Raw genomic sequence first — 22,279 nt, 5'->3', positions numbered from 1 at the left:
GGCCCCACAATCGGGCTACTCAAGTCTGTGCCAGAAATTTTGCCTGCGCAGAGTTGAGAGGCCCCGGGTTGGACAGGATATAGGTCCAGCAGTTTCAGGATCTGGCCGGTTTCTGGTTCAGCAGAGCAAAGCTTTGCTGGTCCTGTCTCCCTCCCTGCCCCGACTAACCTCCCTGCCACCCAGAGCTGGTCCCTTGCTCCAGGCAGCGTGCAGTGGGCTTCCGACTGGCGCTGGGCTCAGCACAGACTGGTGCTGACCCAGCGCCAGTGCTGAGCTGGCAGTGAGCATCATGGGCGTGCCTTAAAGCACGTTTGTGTCACTCAGAGCCAGCGTAGGGCCAGCACTAAGAGCTCAAGATTGGGCTCTAAAGCCACAGGAATGACTGCAGTTCCCTACCGAGTATACACTCAGTAACAAACTTGGGAGTACTGACACATAATGTGGGAAATGGCCCTTAAAAAATTAGGTTAGGCTAGAATCCTCCTTCCTGACAATTCTAGGACACAGTTTCTCAAAACCTGTTAACAACATAATCCTATGCATGTTTACTCAGAAGTAAGTCCTACTGTGTTCAATGAGCCTTACTCCCAGGAAAGTGTGCCTAGGATTGCAGTGTCACTGAATCTCAAAGCAACCTTTTGAACATGGAGAAAACTGTGTCACTGGGCAAACAAACCATTCTGAATCTGCCATCTAATCTCTTTTTCACATGCCTCTGAGCGGCCCGCTTGGAGGCAGGCTGTGCAGCATGGCCTTTCCCAGTTTGAAGAGACACTTGGCCAACAGACTGAGGCAAAGAGGCAAAGAAGGAAGGCCCATAGCCAGGGAGACAGACCAGGGACAGACTGCACTTGCTCCCAGTGTGAAAGGGATTGTCACTCCCGGATTGGCCTTTTCAGCCACACTAGACGCTGTTCCAGAACCACCTTTCAGAGCGCGGTACCATAGTCTTTCGAGACTGAAGGTTGCCAACAAAGTTTCAATGTCAATAAGAGACAGTGATACTGCTCCTTCCTTACTCCTCTCTTTGTCCCTTCTCCCTGGAACTTGGAATACTGGAAAATGCAGTTTTATCAGAGACACCTGACACAGTCAGAAGGAGCCCCAGAAAAATTACATTTCACGGGGGAGAAGAGATAAAGTGAGGAGGGGGGAAGAAAAAGAGAGACCCCAAGTTTCTCCCTCCTTCCCTCCCTGCCACTACCAAAATAGCAGTTGCTTTTGCAGCAAGCACCATAATAAGGTGTTTGGGGACTCATGAGTGGGTGCAATTATAAACACGTTTAGAACCCTCAGGTGGAAATGAGAACTGCATTCGCCACTTTACTCATACTTACCAGTCCCAACCTGAATCCAGCTGGGTGAAGCTCACCCATCTCTAAATGCAAATAAACAACTGCTCTGCCAGGGTCCCCTCTATCTGTTCTATAAGAACATAAGATCCCCACTGCAGTGATTCTCACACATTTAGCATCAGGACCCACTTTTTAGAATGCGAATCTGTCTGGGCCCGCCGGAAGTGATGTCATGACCGGAAGTTACATCATCAAACAGGAAAATGTTTAATACTCCTGGGCTGCAATCCTACCCACACTTACCCAGGAGTAAGTTCCATTTACTGTCATTGTTAAAAGAATCTACATAGTAGCTCGTTAAAACTACAGGTTTGTAACAGTTCCGCAAATGCAGTCACATACCATGGTAGCATCAAGTCTAATATATTAAAAAATAAAATATTGAAATGAATGGGGACTCACCTGAAATGGGCTTGCGACACACCTAGTGGGTCCTGACCCACAGTTTGAGAAAGACTGCCCTACAGGATCAGGCTAAGGGCCCATCAGGTCCAGCTTCCTGTATCTCACAGTGGCCCACCAGATGCCTCAGGGAGCACATAAGAAAACAAGATACCTGTTGCCATTTCCTTGCATCTGGCATTTAGAGATAGGCTAGTTCTAAATCCCAGAGGCTGCATCTACTCCTCATGGCTTGTATCCTGTGATTGACTTTTCCTCCACAAATCTGTCTGATCGCCTTTTAAAGGCATCTAGGTGAGGTGCCACCACAACACCCTGTGGCAAGGAGTTCCACAAATGACACACTGGGTAAAGAAATATTTCTTTTTGTCTGTTCTAGCTCCCCTGCCAGTCAACTTCAGTGGATGTCCCCTGGTTCTGGTGTTGTGCAAGAGGGATCAGAACTTCCCTCGATCAATCCCATGCATTATTTTATATGTCTCAAACATGACCCCGCTCCGGTGCCTTTTTTTCTAGACTGTACAGTCCCAATAAGCCACATGTCACTAAACTGAATGCTCCATGGGAACTGGATGGGTAGCAAGTATGAGATTAGAATCCTGTCCAATTGAGTCACTGTCCCATAACCCAGCACTGTGCATAGCAATGAAAGCAACCTTACTGGGTGGCCACTTTTGTTCCAAAGCCTACCTCCACCAGCTGGAACCAACGGGCGTGCCCGCTTTACTCAAGACTCAGTCTACCTAAATAAACTCCAGGGCTACAACATAATATAAATTAGGTGAAACAGGCTGCGGTTTCCTCCTTTTAACTTGCCTGAGTCACCCTCAATCTGACTTTAATCAGTTCTAATGACCATTTATTTCAGCCGCAACAGCCAGATTATGTATTTTTTTTTCCTCCTGACTGCAGCTACCAGCTGGAAAACTGCCCAGGCTCTTTTTTTCTAGTTATCACCTGCCAATATACCATGGTTTGGGGACACAGCTGCAGTAGCAACATGCATCCTTGACAAAGTAATCTCTTTATTCTCTCCATCTCCTGTCCCTAGTAAGGGCAAAATGAAATTTCAAGGGCAGAATATGAGGGTGGTGGTGGGAGGGGTAATTATTAGAATTTATTTGTATAAGATCACGCTGTCACAGAACTCGGTTGTGTCTGGAGTTAAGCTCAGCAGAACAAGAATCTGAATTTAAGGACTCGACTTTCAAAAGCACACTTGTCCTTCACAAACATTCATTCAGCTCCTAATAAGTTTACTGTACTAAACGCTTTTTCCATTTTACTGTTATACTTTGTTTGGATGTCCAACCCACACTATTTTCCTTATTATTATTATTATTTTTCTAGAGTCATGCCCTGTATTGCTCCGAGTAGCCTTATCCTAGCGTCCCAGGGCATGATCTGAAGACAAAGGATGCTGCCACCTTCCTGAAGCTAGGCAGCTCTAGTCTGATTAAGGCCTGGATGGGATACCTTGTGGAATTCCAACAAAATCTACCTTGAGTTCTGCAAGGGAAGAGAGACAAAAGAGCAGTGCCTGCAGTCTTTGTGATCAGTGGCCCAGGGCAGGGGTCTCCAAACTTTTCAGGATGTGGGCCACATTAGATTCTTTAAGGGACCTCATGGACCAGAGAGGGGAAAAAAGTATATGTTAAAAAAACACAAAACACCCAGCTGGGCTATTCTGACATTAAATTCTAGATTAGATTTAAGTGAAGAAAGTTTGAAGAGTTCAAAAAAGTCAGATCTTCAGAAACTTACTGTGGCCCTCTAATGGTTCAATTCTTTCCATGTGGCCCCTGTACAGGTATGGTATGGCCCCTGGTGGGGATATATGGCCCATGTTGAGAACCATTCTGACAGAGTATTAGACATGAGTCTAGTAGCCTTCCACAGTTCTCTGATGAAAAATGAGATTAACTGTGATCTATCTTGCATAATTTCTGGAATCTTTCCTATCCCCATGGAAAGTATTACAAGGCCGTGGCTGGCTCCCTAAGTGATTACTGAAACTACCAAGCAAACCTAACAGTCATCTTTTAGTTCACTTCTATATTCTTCCTCTGACACTAACAGAACAATACATGGCATGTGACAAGTTACAAGTCTCTCCAGAGCAGTGGTTCCCAAACTGTGGATCAGGACCCACTGGTGGGTCATGACCCAATTTTTGGTGGGTCACCAAAGGGTGATGCAAAGATCAGATAACTAATTACCTCAAACCCTGAGGCTATTCAAGAATCAGATTCTGTAGCTGCTAATTACCCTGTAAAGAGTTCAGCTTCTGCAGTTTGCAAGAATGTGTAAATATAGAGAGATAAATGTTTGAGATAAATGAGATAAATGGGTCTTTTTTCTGGTTATTATTACTCACAAATTTTTATTTCTAGATATCCTTTTTTTTAAAAGTCTGGTAAAGCTAGGTGGATCCTGATAGATTGTTTTTAAAAAGTGGGTCCTGTTGCTAAAAAGTTTGGGAATCATTGCTCTAAAAAGATAAAGACAGTGGAATTTCTAGCTGCAGGCCTCTAAGGCTGATCAGTAGACTACTGACCCTTATGATTCCAATTTTACTTATTTTGAAATTACCACATTTCATCCAATGATACTGGGGCAGTAAGACTACGTATTATTATTATTAAATAGAATATGAATATGACATAATTCTGTGCACACTTACTTGGAAGGCTGCCCCATTGAACTTAATGGGGATCAACTCCAAATATGTGTGCATAGGACTGAACTACACTGCACATGGATATTGTGCAACACATAACAAAAAATCACTTCAAGAGAAGACTTTCTGAGCACCTCTGCAAGGCACCCAAGTACTTTTAGCTCAAGCGTATCCTAATAACTCCTCAAAGTATTTCTGAACACAGTGTCATTTCAGAGAGCACAGCATCCAGAGATCCAACTTTAATAAAGGGGTGATTTACGATTAGAGAAAACACACAGGACTATTAAAAGCCACACACACGCACACGCTTTGTTTCTTTGTCACTAAAGCAAAGTCCAAAGTCAAATATAATTTATGGCACTATAAAAAGTTTTACAGTCAAAGCACAGTGAAAGTTTAAGACCCAAGTCCTTCTGTAACATGACCAAGGTTTATCTTGTTAACGTTTATTTATGGGAAGGCTCAGGCTGACAAGAACTTCCATGGAGATGTTTTTCTATGAACTGTTGGTACCACCTCCCTGTCAGAAACCATTTGTGAAAAAGGGCTCTCTCTTTCTGGAGATAGCTTAGATCCAATTATCAGGCTCTTTCACAGGGAACAGGGCTGAAAGAAAAGTCATTTTGCACATCCTACAGAGAAGGTTTCCAATATACTTGCTCTTATTTCAATTCAGCTATTTCTTGCGAGGCATTCTGGAGCTCTCCATCCATAATGTCACACTAATTCATTTAGACAGAAAAGGAAGATCCACCTGGGCATTGCTTTGCTCAGGCAGTTTGGCTCCCTCCATTGAAATGAATGGGGGCAGCCTGCATGTGCAAATTCTCCAGTTACATATGAAAGAGTAGGCAGAATTCTAGGCAGCAATGAATGGAGATCTGAGAATTCTAATGGCACAATCCTAAGCAGCGGGTGTGCTGGCACAGTGGTGCATAGCACTGGCAGCAGGGAAGGGGTGGGCAGACTGGGCCCAGGAGGGGGTAAGAACATAAGAACAGCCCCGCTGGATCAGGCCATAGGCCCATCTAGTTCAGCTTCCTGTATCTCACAGTGGCCCACCAAATGTCCCAGGGAGCACACCAGATAACAAGAGACCTGCATCCTGGTGCCCTCCCTTGCATCTGAAATAGCCCATTTCTAAAAAATGGGTAGGATCCGGGGTAGGATCGCCGACAGCTGCACACATGGTATCCTATCCCCTTCCAAGGCCTGCTCTGCCAGCATGGATCTACGTACTTGGACTTGTGCTAGCTATTTCGTTCGCACAGGTTCGGGTAGACCTGTTGCGGCTGCTGGGGCTTACCCTGGGAGCAAGGGGTTGAATGTCCCCTCACCTCAAAGAGCCTGCCAACCTTCCAAGTCTTCCAACTTCCCCGATAGGATGCAGCACAGTCTTCACTGGCTCCAATGCGTCAGCCATTAAATAAGGCAAACCCAATACCAACATTTTAAGTGCTCCTTTCAGCTTAAAAAAATGCAATCCAGTCTTATAACTGGTTATTACTTATGTTGGATGGGAGCAAAGGTCCATGTATTTCATTTTCCACATCGGGCAGCTTCACAGCAGGCTCCTCCCCTACTCTGTGCACTTCCATGTTTACAAATAACACATCCTTCTTCCCTGAGGTTGGCCGGGGTACAACTTAAAGGCAAATAACACTTCTTTTCTGGTTTGATTTACAGCCCAGCCTCTCCTGGTCATTGGGTGAGAGCCACAGAAATTATTCCTAAACAAGATGAACCCCACTCACTGCCCAAACAGAGGGGGTGCTCAATTACACCTGGCTGGTATTACATCTTGCCATTTGTTTTTCTTTCTCGGCAACTAATGTATGCTGTATGTATGCAGTCTCACACCAATGTAGCCCTGCTCCATCGCAACAGGCCAATGCCCCATTTCCTTTTGGGAGTTCTGCACAACCATGAATTATTCTAATAGCGCAATTAAATCTGAATTCAGCAGATACCCCAGAAGAGTTTCCAGTATCCTGGCACTCTCTCAACAAAAGACAGATTGTGTTGCTGAAAATAATTTGGCTGTGCTGACAGCTGTCACTCAGCAAAGTTTGTGAGGAAAACCTGAAAATTAGAAAGTTAAATGAACACCTGCACCAGTCTTTCTGCCAGTTTCTTACTAAGAAGATTTGCCCTGGAGAAGACCTCTCTACTTAGAAGCCTGTCTCCTACCCAAGCTGTGAGGTAGCAGAGGACTGAGGAACAGGGACCCAGTAAAGGCTCTGGAATCTCACTCTTAGCTTGACTGGAGGTTTAAACCTAGCAATCAGAGCTGGGACTGTACTCGGGTCAAAGAGGCCCTCTTGGTCTCCATTTCCTTCTGCTGTTTGGTTGGTAGTGACATACTAGCAGGGCTGGCCTTAGGACAATTTTGCCAAATTGGGACCCACACATTGCAGGGGCCCTACACTACCACCGCTACTGCCCCAGCATGGAATTGTTCATGATGAAGCCCAGCACGTGGAGTGCTGTTTCGGCCCTCCCACCTGCCCCAGCATCTGTTTGGCCCAAAATTGGCCTTCTAGAAGCAGATGGCAGTGACATCAACCACCAACTATGATTCGGCGCTGTGCTTTGTGTATAGCAATATTAGCACTGGGATGAGCTATGGCTGCTGTCGCTGTGGCTGGATGGTGAGTGGCAGGGCCCCATGGGGAAGGCAGGAGGCCCTGCACACAAATTGGGTTCCTCGATGGTGCCATGCCTGTGGAACACCCATGAGAAATGGTTTACTCCTGGCCCTGTCATATTACTGTGGAGACTGAGGATACTGCATTTGGGAAGGTGTTCACTGACTTCTAATGATTATTGGCTTGTTTTATTCTCTCTATAGTTAATCTAATGAGTTTTCTTTTAATTGTACTGAGTCAATACAAGCACCCCAGAGTCACACCAGTTGCCTTATACTTTCTGAGGAAGTCACTGATTTCTGATTAACGCACGAGACATTCCACTGAGCAAGGAAGGCTACCTATGGCCCTAGATACATCAGTTAATTTGCACCACCCCATGAACTGCCATTTTGCATTTGGCTCCAACCCCTACAATTCTGCACCTGCCTCTGGTTGGTGGATCTCAGGATTCTAAAAAACAAGTAAACCTTACAAGCCTAAAGTGTACTCTTCAGCCACAATCCTAACCATACTTATGAGGGAGTAAGCTTGAACAAAATAGCATTTGCTTCCTAGTAAATATAGATAGGACTGCATTGTTAGACCCACAGTCATACTATCTCTCCCCATATTCTTCAGGTCTCTTTGATCAATTTCTCAGTGCCTAGAAATGCATGTTCAGTGGGCCCTATGTATCCGCGGGGGATCTGTTCCAGGAACCCCTGCAGATACCAAAATCCACAGATGCTGGAGTATGTGCGGGTGAAGGGTCATGACACCACACTTATATTAGGGCCACTTCAAGGCCTTTGGCTCACTTCACAGCCTCCCCTCCTCCTCAAAAGGTCTCCAGGACAAGACCAGAAGCCACTTCCAGTTCACATCCTTGACTTTTGGTCATGTCCTGGAGGTGTTTAGAGGCACAGCGAGGCCCATAGAGTGGGCAATGGGCCTCAAAATACCTTCCAGATATGACCAGAAGTGGCTTCTGGTTGCACCCTGGAGGTCCTATGAGATGCAGGCTCGGCATCTGTGGATGCTAAGGTACACAGTTTTGGACCTTCCAGTTCCCCCACGACATTGTCGCACCCTCAGTTCTGCTCTCCTGTTCAGTTTAATGGACAAATTTATTACACTTCTAAAAAGCAAAATTTTACCAGATCTTGGAGTCCATGTAGTGTTCTGAAGGTACATGCCACTCTTGTATAAATGCAAAACTCTTTCAAGGTGAGCAGCTGTTTCATCTATTCCCCACTGAAGTTCTCCTGGAAGTAGAAAAAGAAAATAATGGTTTGTACAACAAGCAATCCTGGATCTGGGGCAGCAGCAACAGAGGCTAATAAAGAGGGAGATGTAATGGTTGTAGGGGCTATTGGGGAGATGTATACAAGAACAGGCCCCAAATGTACAGATATGATGGCTGATGAAATGAATAAAAGGCATTTCTGAATGCCCCCAGTATCTTCTTGCAAAGTTACTAAAGCCCCAATCCTCTCCAGGGCTTATGGCAGCAGAACTTGCTATTCGATGCTGGAGCAGGTAAGGTGGCAGCAGAGATGGCTTCAGGGAGGATCAGGGCAGGGAATGGGTCAAACCGGGGGTAGCTTGGGGTGAGATGGGGAGGATACAACAGCACTACACACTAAGATTCTATCCCCCTTTTCCCAGCCATATACACCCCCTGTCCGCCTTCAGACTTACACCAGCTATTTACTACTTTACTTACCTCTCCTTAGCCATCTAGTTACCCCCCCCCCCACATCCCAATGCATGCAGTTGGTGGCACTGCATGCTATAGGCAGGGGATAGGATTGGGCTGTAATAGATTTACAATGCAATCCATGTACAATGTTGGACAGATTTAGAACTGCATTCCAATCTGTCCAACTGAGCCTACTACTTAATAAGCAAGTTTAGGATTGCAGCCTTGGTCAAACCAGCTGTACTTTGAAGAGCATTTTAAGTCCATGGAATGGGTGTGTCTTCTGTGTAAAATCACTCTCAGAAAGGGGACTTACTCCCAAGATGCAATCAAAAGGACTTACTCCCAGGTAAGTGTATAGAGGATTGCATCCATAATATGTTACAATTTTACAACCCAAATCCCACACATTCAAAATGCAATCACTATGGCATGCAATCAGATTTTTAAAAAGAAAAGAAAAGTGACACACAGAAAGATCTATCAATGGCATTGGTTTACCTGTAGCATTGACGATTGTATTCAGCAATGGTCTCAAGGATGAAGGGGCACTGTGGGGCAGAAGATAAGTAAAGAAAAACCTAAAAAGAAATGAAACTGATCAAATACTTGAGAATTTGGTGACTGAACATAAGAACAGAAGAACAGCCCCACTGGATCAGGCCATAGGCCTATCTAGTCCAGCTTCCTGTATCTCACAGCGGCCCACTGAATGCCCCAGGGAGCACACCAGATAACAAGAGACCTCATCCTGGTGAACATAAGAACATAAGAACAGCCCCACTGGATCAGGCCATAGGCCCATCTAGTCCAGCTTCCTGTATCTCACAGCAGCCCACCAAATGCCCCAGGGAGCACACCAGATAACAAGAGACCTCATCCTGGTGCCCTCCCCTACATCTGGCATTCTGACTTAACCCATTCCTCAAATCAGGAGGTTGCGCATACACATCATGGCTTGTACCCCATAATGGATTTTTCCTCCAGAAACTTGTCCAATCCCCTTTTAAAGGCGTCTAGGCTAGACCCCAGCACCACATCCTGTGGCAAGGAGTTCCACAGACCGACCATGCGCTGAGTAAAGAAATATTTTCTTTTGTCTGTCCTAACCCGCCCAACACTCAATTTTAGTGGATGTCCCCTGGTTCTGGTATTATGTGAGAGTGTAAAGAGCATCTCCCTATCCACTCTGTCCATCCCCTGCATAATTTTGTATGTCTCAATCATGCCCCCCCCTCAAGCATCTCTTTTCTAGGCTGAAGAGGCCCAAACGCCGTAGCCTTTCCTCATAAGGAAGGTGCCCCAGCCCCATAATCATCTTAGTCGCTCTCTTTTGCACCTTTTCCATTTCCACTATGTCTTTTTTGAGATGCGGCGACCAGAACTGGACACAATACTCCAGGTGTGGCCTTACCATCGATTTGTACAACGGCATTATAATACTAACCGTTTTGTTCTCAATACCCTTCCTAATGATCCCAAGCATAGAATTGGCCTTCTTCACTGCCGCCGCACATTGGGTCGACACTTTCATCGACCTGTCCACCACCACCCCAAGATCTCTCTCCTGATCTGTCACAGACAGCTCAGAACCCATCAGCCAATATCTAAAGTTTTGATTTTTTGCCCCAATGTGCATGACTTTACACTTACTGACATTGAAACGCATCTGCCATTTTGCTGCCCATTCTGCCAGTCTGGAGAGATCCTTCTGGAGCTCCTCACAATCACTTCTGGTCTTTACCACTCGGAAAAGTTTGGTGTCGTCTGCAAACTTAGCCACTTCACTGCTCAACCCTGTCTCCAGGTCATTTATGAAGAGGTTGAAAAGCACCGGTCCCAGGACAGATCCTTGGGGCACACCGCTTTTCACCTCTCTCCATTGTGAAAATTGCCCATTGACACCCACTCTCTGCTTCCTGGCCTCCAACCAGTTCTCAATCCACAAGAGGACCTGTCCTCTAATTCCCTGACTGTGGAGTTTTTTCAGTAGTCTTTGGTGAGGGACCGTGTCAAACGCCTTCTGAAAGTCCAGATATATAATGTCCATGGGTTCTCCCGCATCCACATGCCTGTTGACCTTTTCAAAGAATTCTATAAGGTTGGTGAGGCAAGACTTACCCTTACAGAAGCCATGCTGACTCTCCCTCAGCAAGGCCTGTTCGTCTATGTGTTTTGAGATCCTATCTTTGATGAGGCATTCCACCATCTTACCCGGAATGGATGTTAGGCTGACCGGCCTATAGTTTCCCAGGTCCCCCCTCTTTCCCTTTTTAAAAATAGGCGTGACATTTGCTATTCTCCAATCTTCTGGTACCGTGGCCATTTTGAGGGACAAGTTGCATACCTTAGTCAAGAGATCTGCAACTTCATTCTTCAATTCCTTAATAACTCTTGGGTGGATGCCATCAGGGCCCGGTGACTTATTGATCTTTAATTTATCAATGAGGTCTGAAACATCTTCTCTTTTAACCTCTATCTGACTTAACTCCTCGGTTAGGAGGGGCCGTTCGGGCAGCGGTATCTGCCCGAGGTCTTCTGCCGTGAAGACAGATGCAAAGAACTCATTTAATTTCTCTGCCATCTCTAAGTCTCCTTTTATCTCCCCTTTCCCTCCCTCACCATCCAGAGGGCCAACCGCTTCTCTGGCGGGTTTCCTGCTTCTAACATATTTGAAGAAGCTTTTATTATTCCCCTTAATGTTGCTGGTCATGCGTTCCTCATAGTCTCGCTTGGCCTCCCCTATCACCTTCTTACATTTCTTTTGCCACAGTTTATGTTCCTTTTTATTCTCTTCATTAGGGCAAGACTTCCATTTACGGAAGGAAGCTTCCTTGCCCTTCACAGCCTCTCTAACTTGGCTGGTTAGCCATGCGGGCACCCTCCTGGATTTAGTGGAACCCTTCTTTCTTTGCGGTATACACGTCTGCTGGGCCTCTATTACTGTTGTTTTAAGCAGCCTCCATGCACTCTGGAGAGACTGGACTCTTTTTACCCTCCCTTTCAACCTCCTTCTAACCAGCCTCCTCATTTGAGGGAAGTCCGCCCGTCGGAAGTCAAGGGTTTTTGTTAGAGATTTGCCTGGTATTCTTCCCCCAACGTGCACGTCAAAACGGATCGCAGCATGATCACTGTTCCTCACTGGCTCAGTAACGTTTACATCTCTAACCAGGTCCTGCGTACCGCACAAAATTAAATCCAGAGTCACCTGTCCTCTGGTGGGCTCCGTGACTTGCTGATCTAAGCCACAGTCATTTAGCACGTCAAGAAATCCGGTTTCCTTATCGTGACCAGAACACAAATTGACCCAGTCAATATGAGGATAATTGAAGTCCCCCATGATTACAACCCTGTCCTTCCTTGTCACCTCCCTGATCTGTTTCCTCATTTCAAGGTCCCCATCAGATTTCTGGTCTGGAGGACGATAGCACGCCCCCAGTATTACATCGCTGCACAAGCCTGGTAATTTAACCCACAGAGATTCTACGGTGGAGTCGGACCCACCTTCAATCTCTACTTTGCTGGATTCTATCCCTTCCTTAACATAAAGGGCCACCCCACCTCCAACACGCCCCTGCCTGTCCCTCCTGAAGAGTTTATAGCCCGGGATTGCGGTATCCCACTGATTCTCCGCATTCCACCAGGTTTCCGTTATGCCCACTATGTCAATATTTTCCCTTGTCACCAGACATTCCAGTTCTCCCACCTTTGCTCGTAGACTTCGGGCATTCGCATAAAAGCATTTATACACGGAATGCCCCAGGATGGGCTGCTTATTCGCTTCTTTGTCCCCGCATCCTCTCATTGTGCCAAACCGTCTATCACATCCCATCACCCTACCTTTCCCAATTTCTTCTCCTACCCTGCCTTTGTCTTGTTGTTCTCTAACCTCCCCATCCTCATCCCATAGGGATGAGGAGTCCCGAACCGGATGCCCCTCGGCTCCTGTCGGCCTTCCCCCAGGGATCAGTTTAAAAGCTGCTCTGCCACCTTTTTAATGTTATGCGCCAGCAGTCTGGTTCCATTCTGGTTCAAATGGAGCCCGTCCCTCTTGTACAGGCCCCGCTTGTCCCAAAACGTTCCCCAGTGCCTAACGAATCTCAACCCCTCCTCCCTACACCACCGTCTCATCCACGCACTGAGACCCCTGATCTCCGCCTGCCTAGCTGGCCCTGCGCGTGGAACAGGTAGCACTTTAGAGAACGCCCTCCCTTGCATCTGGCATTCTGACATAGCCCATTTCTAAAATCAGGAGGTTGCACATACACATCATGGCTTGTAACCCATAATGGATTTTTCCTCCAGAAACTTGTCCAATCCCCTTTTAAAGGCATCTAGGCCAGATGCTGTCATCACATCCTGCGGCAAGGAGTTCCACAGACTGACCACACGCTGAGTAAAGAAATAATTTCTTTTGTCTATCCTAACCCTCCCAACACTCAATTTTAGTGGATGTCCCCTGGTTCTGGTGTTATGTGAAAGTGTAAAGAGCATCTCTCTATCCACTTTATCCTTCCCATGCATAATTTTGTATGTCTCAATCATGTCCCCCTTCAGGCATCTCTTTTCTAGGCTGAAGAGGCCCAAATGCCTTTCTTCATAAGGAAGGTGCCCCAGCCCTGTAATCATCTTAGTCGCTCTCTTTTGCACCTTTTCCATTTCCGCTATGTCTTTTTTAAAGACATATGTCTTATCCCCTGGGGGCTGGGGATAAGAATAGGCCCTCAGTTTGGCTGTACTTGTCATAAGAGGCAACTAAACAGCCACCGGGTAGATGGGACTCGTCAGCCTGGGAAGGCAGCTCATCTGAGAGAAGGAAAACTCTGATCCCAAACCTCCACTGCCTTGTGGCTACATCCAGTTATGGAAAAGGCTTCAGGAGTCAACCTTGAGGCAAAATCCGGAGCCGGAGTCCCTGAGGCAGTTCATGGCTGAACACAGTCACGTTCTGGCAACTCCTGCGACACCACTGGAACCAACCGTATTGGCCTCTGCCTTTCCATTGGACCATTTCAGCGACGTGGAGAGGGGGGATTTGCTGCATGGGTAACAGCCTATCCTCCATACCTACTTTACCCAGGCTTCGCGCACTGGAGAGGACACTCTGTTCCAGAACCACCATTCAGAGCGTGACACCATAGTCTTCCGAGACTGAAGGATGCCAACACTATGTCTTTTTTGAGATGTGGCGACCAGAACTGGACACAATACTCCAGATGTGGCCTTACCATCGATTTGTACAACGGCATTATAATATTAGCCGTTTTGTTCTCAATACCTTTTGAGATTGATTGCTGAACATCATTGTGAATTATAACATTCTAGTACCTTACAAGTCACTGAGCTATGCAGGAATTAAGAATCATATTCTATAATTAAATATGCAGCCATCAGAGTTATATTCACACAGCAGCTTGGTGGAGCTTAGACAGAGATGCTTTACACAGCACCATTTGTACTGGCCTAGTAAATATTTTATTAAAGTAGAGATCTGCTGCAAAACCCCATAGATCTTGCCTGTTTGCAAAGCATCTGTTGTGCATAGTCAGGTTTCTTTAAGAAATAAATGTGAAAGAAGCTTTAAATCTCCTATCCTTTAAAAAAAATTTAAAACACGGAGAAAAATAAAAAAAAAACTTGCTTTTTTACTCAAGCCAAGTCACTAATATTTTTACTTCTTCAGCAGAAAGTGGTGAAGGCAGGGCTGTGTACTCAGCATTAAAACAAACAGAGATGAAAATCACAACCGTGATTCTGCAACAAGAAATGTTAATTCTGCAACCTGTATAAATTATGTAAATTAAGCAAACTTGCATGGCTTACGTCACATCATTTATTCTGTTTCCTGAAAGTCATAAGGAAGAGTAAAGGTGCACTACAGAACTCTGAAGCCTGCCTCCTGGCCATTGGAACTCTTATTTAGAACTCCTCTGACTTCTGAGTTTTCACCATTCTTAATACCCACCAAGCTTATCCTTGCAATCACAGGGACTAGAAACACGATGTTTTTGCCTTAAAACAGAAACAAAAGCAGAAAGTCTTATGAAGTTGCTTCAGTGGCCAATATAATATTCTGTGGTGTTTCTGTGCTTTCATGGACTCAGCATACATACAGAACATATGCTTTATGCTTATGGCCACTGTTTTCATGTTTTCTGTTTATGACATGTTTTATACTCTCTCCCAGCGCGTGTGCATGTGTGGTAAACTGCCTTGGGCATCAGGTTTTGATACATGGAGGAAGGTGGTACGTAAGTTTGCAAATAACTAAAATGATCCAATGTTGCAAAACATTGCAAAAATGTTGCACCTGAGGGGGGACATGATTGAGACATACAAAATTCTGCAGGGGATGGACAGAGTGGATAGAGAGATGCTCTTTGCATTCTCACATAACACCAGAACCAGGGGACATCCACTAAAATTGAGTGTTGGGAGAGTTAGAACAGACAAGAGAAAATATTTCTTTACTCAGCGTGTGGTCAGTCTGTGGATCTGGCCTGGACACCTTTAAAATGGGATTGGACAAGTTTCTGGAGGAAAAATCCATTACGGGTTACAAGCCATGATGTGTATGTGCAATCTCCTGATTTTAGAAATGGGCTATGTCAGAAGGCCAGATGCAAGGGAGGCCACCAGGATGAGGTCTCTTGTATCTGGTGTGCTCCCTGGAGCATGTGTTGGGCTGCTGTGAGATATAGGAAGCTGGACTAGATGGGCCTATGGCCTGATCCAGTGGGGCTGTTCTTATGATCTTATAATGTTTGATGTTTCCTAAAATGTGCATACCATCAAAAAGTCAGGTACAGTTAGGTTATGGTGGCCCAATAGCACTGTTTTAAAAGGCAATGCTTGTTCCAGAGCACATGATATTCCTCATTTCATTTCATTGCAAATTACAAGTCCTTACTTTCTAAAATGCTGACCTGGGTCAGACCAGTGGCTGCCTTCCACATATTATCTCTGGAAATACCCACTTTTCTGACTGTATCATTGGTGATTTAGGCTGCAGGCAGAATATGAGATTTAAGAGTTTTGAAAACAGTTTGAGCAGCAATTTGCTTCCCATGGAGTTCATTGCTCCTTTGGTCTTGCTGTTAAAGAGGCCTTGAGTCAGTACAAAAGCTGCAGAATCTGTTTGCCAGTGGCAAAAGTAGGATGAATACACCATGAGTAACAATCACTCTTTCCAACCACTTTTAACTCTCAGAAATAACAATGGTTATCATAAGAACAGCCTTGCTAGATCAGACCCAGGGCCCATCTAGTCCAGCTTCCTGTATCTCACAGCAGATGTCTCAGGGAGAACACAAAAGACTACAAGATACTTGCATCTCCAGTCATTAGTGCAAGATTAGCAGAGGAAGGAGTACAGCTTAGCCTAGAATCCTTGTATCTTTGTTTTCAGAAGGGATTCTGAATTCAGAGCTTTCTATCATAATTAGATCCTATTAGAAATTAGCTTTTTATCACAAATTAAATCTTTAAGTGGAAATAGCACCTCAACTCTCAAAAATGTCAGCACCTTTAAGGAAGTCAGCAAAAATTAATGTCAGTATACTTAAATCATCATGGCATGATTTATTAAAGGGTGTGTAATTCCATTGCCTCTTTGAATTCCTCCAGATTATTAGAGCCCATCTACTCTCTTTCAGAGTTCCTTTTAACAAGGTAGACAGTTCAGGCTCAGTATAAACAGAAGCATGAGACATAAATATTAGGTCATGAGCTCATTAATAACAAATATAAAAATTCAAGGGATGCTGCTATATCTGCACTGATAAGTAATGAAAAACGTTTTTCTTTGCATAGATCACTTGTTGGCAAGCTTCAGTCTCGAAAGACTATGGTATTGCGCTCTGAACGGTGGTTCTGGCACAGCGTCTAGTGTGGCTAAAAAGGCCAATTCGGGAGTGACAATCCCTTCCACACCGGGAGCAAGTGCAGTCTGTCCCTGGTCTGTCTTCCTGGCTATGGGCCTTCCTTCTTTGCCTCTTCGCCTCAGTCTGTTGGCCAAGTGTTTCTTCAAACTGGAAGAGACCATGCTGCACAGCCTGCCTCCAAGCAGATCGCTCAGAGGCCAAGGTTTCCCATCTGTTGAGGTTCATTCCTAAGGCTTTCAGATGCCTCTTGCAGATATCCTTGTATTGCAGCTGTGGTCTACCCGTAGGGCGCTTTCCCTGCACGAGTTCTCCATAGAGGAGATCCTTTGGGATTCGACCATCACCCATTCTCACGACATGACCAAGCAAACGCAGGCATCTCTGTTTCAGCAGTGTATACATGCTGGGGATTCCAGCTCGTTCCAGGACTGTGTTGTTTGGAACTTTGTCCTGCCAGGTGATACCGAGGATGCGTCGGAGGCAGCGCATATGGAAAGCGTTCAACCTCCTGTTGTGAGCAAAGAGTCCATGACTCGCTGCAGTACAGAAGTGTTCTCAAGATGCAAGCTCTGTAGACCTGGATCTTGGTATGTTCCTTGATCCATTGGACCAGTTTCTTGTTGGACCAGACTCTCTTTGTGAGTCTGGAAAATGTGGTAGCTGCTTTACCGATGCGTTTGTTTAGCTCGGTATCCAGAAAAAGAGTGTCGGAGATTGTTGAGCCAAGGTACACAAAGTCATGGACAACCTCCAGCTCATGCGCAGAGATTGCAATGCAGGGAAGTGAGTCCACATCCTGAACCATGACCTATGTTTTCTTCAGGCTGATTGTCAGTCCAAAGTCTTGGCAGGCCTTGCTAAAACAGTTCATGAGCTGCTGGAGATCTTTGGCAGAGTGGGCAGTGACAGCTGCATCATCGGAAAAGAGGAAGTCACGCAGACATTTCAGCTGCACTTTGGACTTTGCTCTCAGTCTGGAGAGGTTGAAGAGCTTTCCGTCTGATCTGGTCTAGAGATAGATGCCTTCTGTGGCAGTTCCAAAGGCCTGCTTCAGCAGGACAGCGAAGAAAATCCCAAACAAAGTCGGTACGAGAACACAGACCTGCTTCACTCTGCTTCGGATGTCAAAGGGGTCTGATGTGGAGCCATCAAAGACTACAGTACCCTTCATATCCTCGTGGAAATAACAACAACAACAACAACAACAACAACAGGTATTTATATACCGCCTTTCTTGGTCTTTATTCAAGACTTTATTCAAGGCGGTTTACATAGGCAGGCTTTATCAAATCCCTTATTAAATAGGGATTTTTACAATTTGAAAGAAGGTTCTTTCTTTCAAGAACCACTACATTCAAGGTGTTTCATTCCGATCTGGCTTCACATTCTGGCCTCCATCCTCCCATGCTCAGAGCAGATGGAAATAGCTCGGCTTCAGCTTGTCAGCTGCTTCAAGGTCGCAAGGTGCCGGTGGCCTTGAACTGGCAACCTTGTGGATGTTATCTTCAGGCAGACAGAGGCTCTACCCTCTAGACCAGACCTCCTGCCTGGTCCTGAAAGACCTGATGATGCTGAGGAGCCTGGGTGGACATCCGATCTTGGGGAGAATCTTGAAGAGGCTGTCCCTACTGACCAGGTCGAAAGCCTTCGTGAGATCTATGAAGGCTATAAAGAGTGGCTGTCGTCATTCTCTGCATTTCTCCTGCAGCTGTCTAAGGGAGAATACCATATCGGTGGTGGACCTGTTGGCTCGGAATCCGCACTGTGATTCTGGGTAGACGCTCTCTGCAAGTACCTGTAGCCTCTTCAGTGCAACTTGGGTAAACAGCTTTCCTACAACGCTAAGGAGAGAGATGCCGCTGTAGTTATTGCAGTCACCCCTGTCGCCTTTGTTCTTGTACAGCATGATGATGTTTGTATCCTTCATGTCCTGTGGTACTCCACGTTCTCTCCAGCAGAGGCAGAGATCACACTGTCATATTATATATGAATAAACACACACACACCCCTACATAATATATAGGTAGCGGGGGAGAAATTGCACCTGGGGCAGAAATTAAAACATGTGCTACATGTGCATTGCTTGTAAAGATGAAGTCACAGGAATTCATACACAATTCTCTGTTAGCACCTGTAATTGTAATGGGCAACTCCACAATGTAGTTGTCCTGTATGATAAATGGAAAAAGTGAAAATGCTGGATATAAATCTCTGAAATAGATTGGTGATGAGTGTCTAAACTGCCAGCATTCTGTCCACTATAAAACAATTTTACTGCCACTCCTCTTGTACCTCTGATGTACTATAGTGGCATGGTCCAATTATGGGTAATAAAAGTTAGGTGTTAAGCAAGTTTGGCCATCCTGATGTATTTCCATTATTATTGTGACCAGTATAATTGATTTGCAGTGGCTTCATTGGCCAACAGTTTACCTGTATGCATTGTAGAGATTTCTCTTCTCATTCATATGCTGGCATTTTCCCTCAACAGAGCAAGGAAGAGTGAAGTTCCTTGCTGGGAACTCCATGAAACAGTCCCTGTTGCTGGTACAGGAGGTCTCCTCAATGCTGGCGTCATCCAGATCTGTGACTCTGAGCTCTCCGTCTACAATCACAAACTGACGAGGTCGAAAATCCAACAATGTCACCGAGCCAAGGGGAGAGTGAGCTAGGTAATGCAGAAGCCGAACTAAGCTGAAGCAGATCTGAAATAACAAAAGCCAAATTGCTTTGCGCTCTTTTGTTCCAACTGGGCAATCCTAATAGTTTCTGTTTATTGTTACAGAGCATAGAAAATGACAACAGACCTTCACCCCTCTTCATCATTAGAAACAGATTCCCAAGGCCAAGCGCCAAGAGCCAGTGTCCGCAATGGAAAGCTCTTCCCATAAGTTTTCTCTGGTATTTGGTGTAGCAGTCTCACAGTCCCCAAGGGAAAAATGAAAGCTAACACCATAGAAATCTCTTGTAAGTAGACATGGCACAATGTGCTTGTATGAGCACATGTCACCCAGTCCTTATCCAACATTCTAACCCAGGGTTACTCAAACTGTGCATCGCAATGCTCTGGGGCTTTGCGGTCTGCCAGCTGGCTGCCAGTGAGACTGTACGGGGTGCAACAAATGGAGGTAAGAGGCTCAAGCTGATAGGCTGAGCTCCTTCATGCAGTTTGTGCATGCTGGGAAAGGCCAACCTGCCCACCCGGAGCCGCTAACCTTCGTTTGTAGTGTCCGGCTCAGGCTCTGAACCCAGAAGTAACTGACAATGATATCACCACCTGTCACTTCTGGGAGCTGCGCACAGGGTGCCAAAGATTGGGAAGCACTGCTCTAGCCACTACATCATACTCTGGCTCTCAAACCGAGATCATGCGCTTGTTGTGCAAATGAACACAATGAAAACAGACCAGTGTTTAACTTCTTAGAAAACGCTATGTACATTATCAATGACAGCAATTATGCAGCCAAGTATAATTACCCGGATGGGGAACGTTCTACCATTATAAGCCCTGGACCTTTTGTTCCTCATAACATCTAAATCCTCCACTCAACCTTCACCAGATTTGACAAGGAGGAACTAGGTAACAGCCTCCACTACTGTACCTAATTTTGTGCAAATGTGTTAGAAATTGGGAGTGTTACAGCAACTGAAAGGCTCACCCAGTTTGAAGGACCACGGACCCATTTTAAGTGATCCTTCATCAATTCTGGAGCTTTCCGTTGAGGTTTCTCTCCCAAAACCTTTTCCTTAGAAATTAAATTTTTTCTGAAGTGTGTTTGCTTGTAATTTTGGAGAACGTCCACCATGCAGGAAGTTATTTATTTAACTATATTTCTCCATCATACTAAGTTAAAGGGTCTAGGTAAAAGGCAAACCTTCCTCAATTCATAAAAATTTTGACACAGAATCCAGTGTGGGGTACTGGTTAGAGCAGAGGTTTTCAGACTGGGGCGTTGCAATGCCCCAGCCTGAGGGTCCTGGCCTCTTTCCCCTTAAGGGGTGGGGGCAGGAAGGCGGCAGGGGCACGACCCCTGGGATCCCCAGCTCAGGGGGCTTCAGGGGCTTGGCTGTACTTACCACAGTCTCTTGCAGCCTCCCGGGCATGTGGGGAGCCCTGCACAACTCTCTGCAGGGCTTCCCGATGCTTCCAAAGTGAAAGTGGAGCAATCACGCTCCGCCACCACTAAACTGGAAGCGGACCATGATGGCTCCACTTTCACTTCTGCTGACCTGGGGAGCCCTGCAAAGGCTCATGTAGGGCTCCCCACACCCCAGGACAGCTGCTGCAGGGACTGGTGAGTGCACCCCAGTCCCTGCAACCCTCCTGAGCAGCGCGATCCTGGGAATCGCGTCATTGCCTTCCCCCTGCCCCCGTCCCTGCTGCCTCCTCCCCCACGCCCCCGCAAGGACTTACTGCGGGTTTCAAACTCCTGGAGAGTTTGAAAACCGCAGGGTTAGAGTATGGGACAAGAGTGGGGAAGATCCAGGTTCAAATTCCCACTCAGCCATGAAACTCATATTGGGTCAGTCACAAGCTCTCAGCCTAACTTACTTTGCAGGGCAGTGGTCAAGCTGAACAAGCTGGGGCTGAATCTAGACAAGAAGGAAAAGATCTTGGTAGGGAAAAAGGATGCTGTGGGAGGAGCAATATCACCTGTGGTCAGTAGAGTTACTGTTGGCTCACCAGAACACTTCAAAGGCCAGGAATGATCTAGGACCTGGCAGTACACCCAGAGACAGAAACAAGAAAAGAGTGCCTTTTTTCAATTGCATATTTTGTGAAAGTCCTAGGCTTCTTAGAGAGAATGCTTCTCACTACGATTGTCTACATCTACTACTATTGCCTACATCTGTGTAACCTCTTGGATTGAGTACTGCAGCACATAGTACATGGGGCTGCCCTTGAAGACAACTTGGAATTAGCACACAGAGCCAAACACAACTGGAGAAAGCCCAGAGAAAGGAACAATCAATTACTGTGATCTCGCCAACATTTAGTCTATGCTCATCCTGAAGGGCTAAAGCCTCTTAAAATTTTAACTTTCTAGCGGTACATACACGAAATCTGTCTTCCCAGGAAGTCTGCAGAAGTTGAATCATCTCCAGTGGTGAGCCCAGTTCTGTGATGGCAGTCAGTGTGTCCGAGATGTCATTGCTATCCTGGTAACAATAGCCATACAGCTGCAAAGGAAAACAAAACATATTGATGCATTTATGTGTGTGTTCCTGTGAACTGTTCCCTCACCCATAAGCTGACCAGCCATCTAATGCTTGTATCACAGTCCTGGCTGTAACAATACCGGCTGTGGGTGAATGATTGTGTGCTTAAATGCTTCACTATGCAAAAATGTCCTTGCATGCAAAAAGTCAGTATATCAGGGAGAATGGGAAGAGGGCTAGCTTAGAACGGAAAAGTATTGTGTCTACATGCAAATGTGAAGAGTAATAACCACCAATCTGTGGACTCAGCTGGAGACAGGATCTCCTCGCATCTACACACTAGAGCAGGGGTCTCTAAACTTTTCGGCCAAAGGGCCGCATCAAATATCTGGCACAGTGTCGAGGACCGGAAAAAGAAATTAAACATAAAACTTAAATAAATACATTACAGATGGGACTTAGAT

The 22,279-nt window shown here is 45.8% G+C and overlaps 1 protein-coding gene across 1 annotated transcript in view; it reads right to left on the bottom strand.

Annotated features, from left to right (window-relative positions):
• Positions 1 to 22,279, bottom strand: part of PKDCC (protein kinase domain containing, cytoplasmic) — a 64,638-nt gene that overhangs the window by 19,981 nt on the left and 22,378 nt on the right. The window contains exons 2-5 of the mRNA XM_066622748.1: positions 21,714 to 21,836; positions 19,089 to 19,360; positions 9,274 to 9,353; positions 8,228 to 8,335 (exon numbers count right to left, since the gene is read on the bottom strand). Coding sequence (XP_066478845.1) covers positions 8,228 to 8,335; positions 9,274 to 9,353; positions 19,089 to 19,360; positions 21,714 to 21,836 — 583 coding nt within the window. The remainder of the gene's footprint in view (positions 1 to 8,227; positions 8,336 to 9,273; positions 9,354 to 19,088; positions 19,361 to 21,713; positions 21,837 to 22,279) is intronic.

The sequence above is a fragment of the Tiliqua scincoides genome, chromosome 1, assembly GCF_035046505.1.
Source record: "Tiliqua scincoides isolate rTilSci1 chromosome 1, rTilSci1.hap2, whole genome shotgun sequence".
Taxonomy (NCBI): domain Eukaryota; kingdom Metazoa; phylum Chordata; class Lepidosauria; order Squamata; family Scincidae; genus Tiliqua; species Tiliqua scincoides.
The sequence above is the reverse complement of the archived record's forward strand: the minus strand, read 5'-3'. Positions and strand labels throughout refer to the sequence as shown.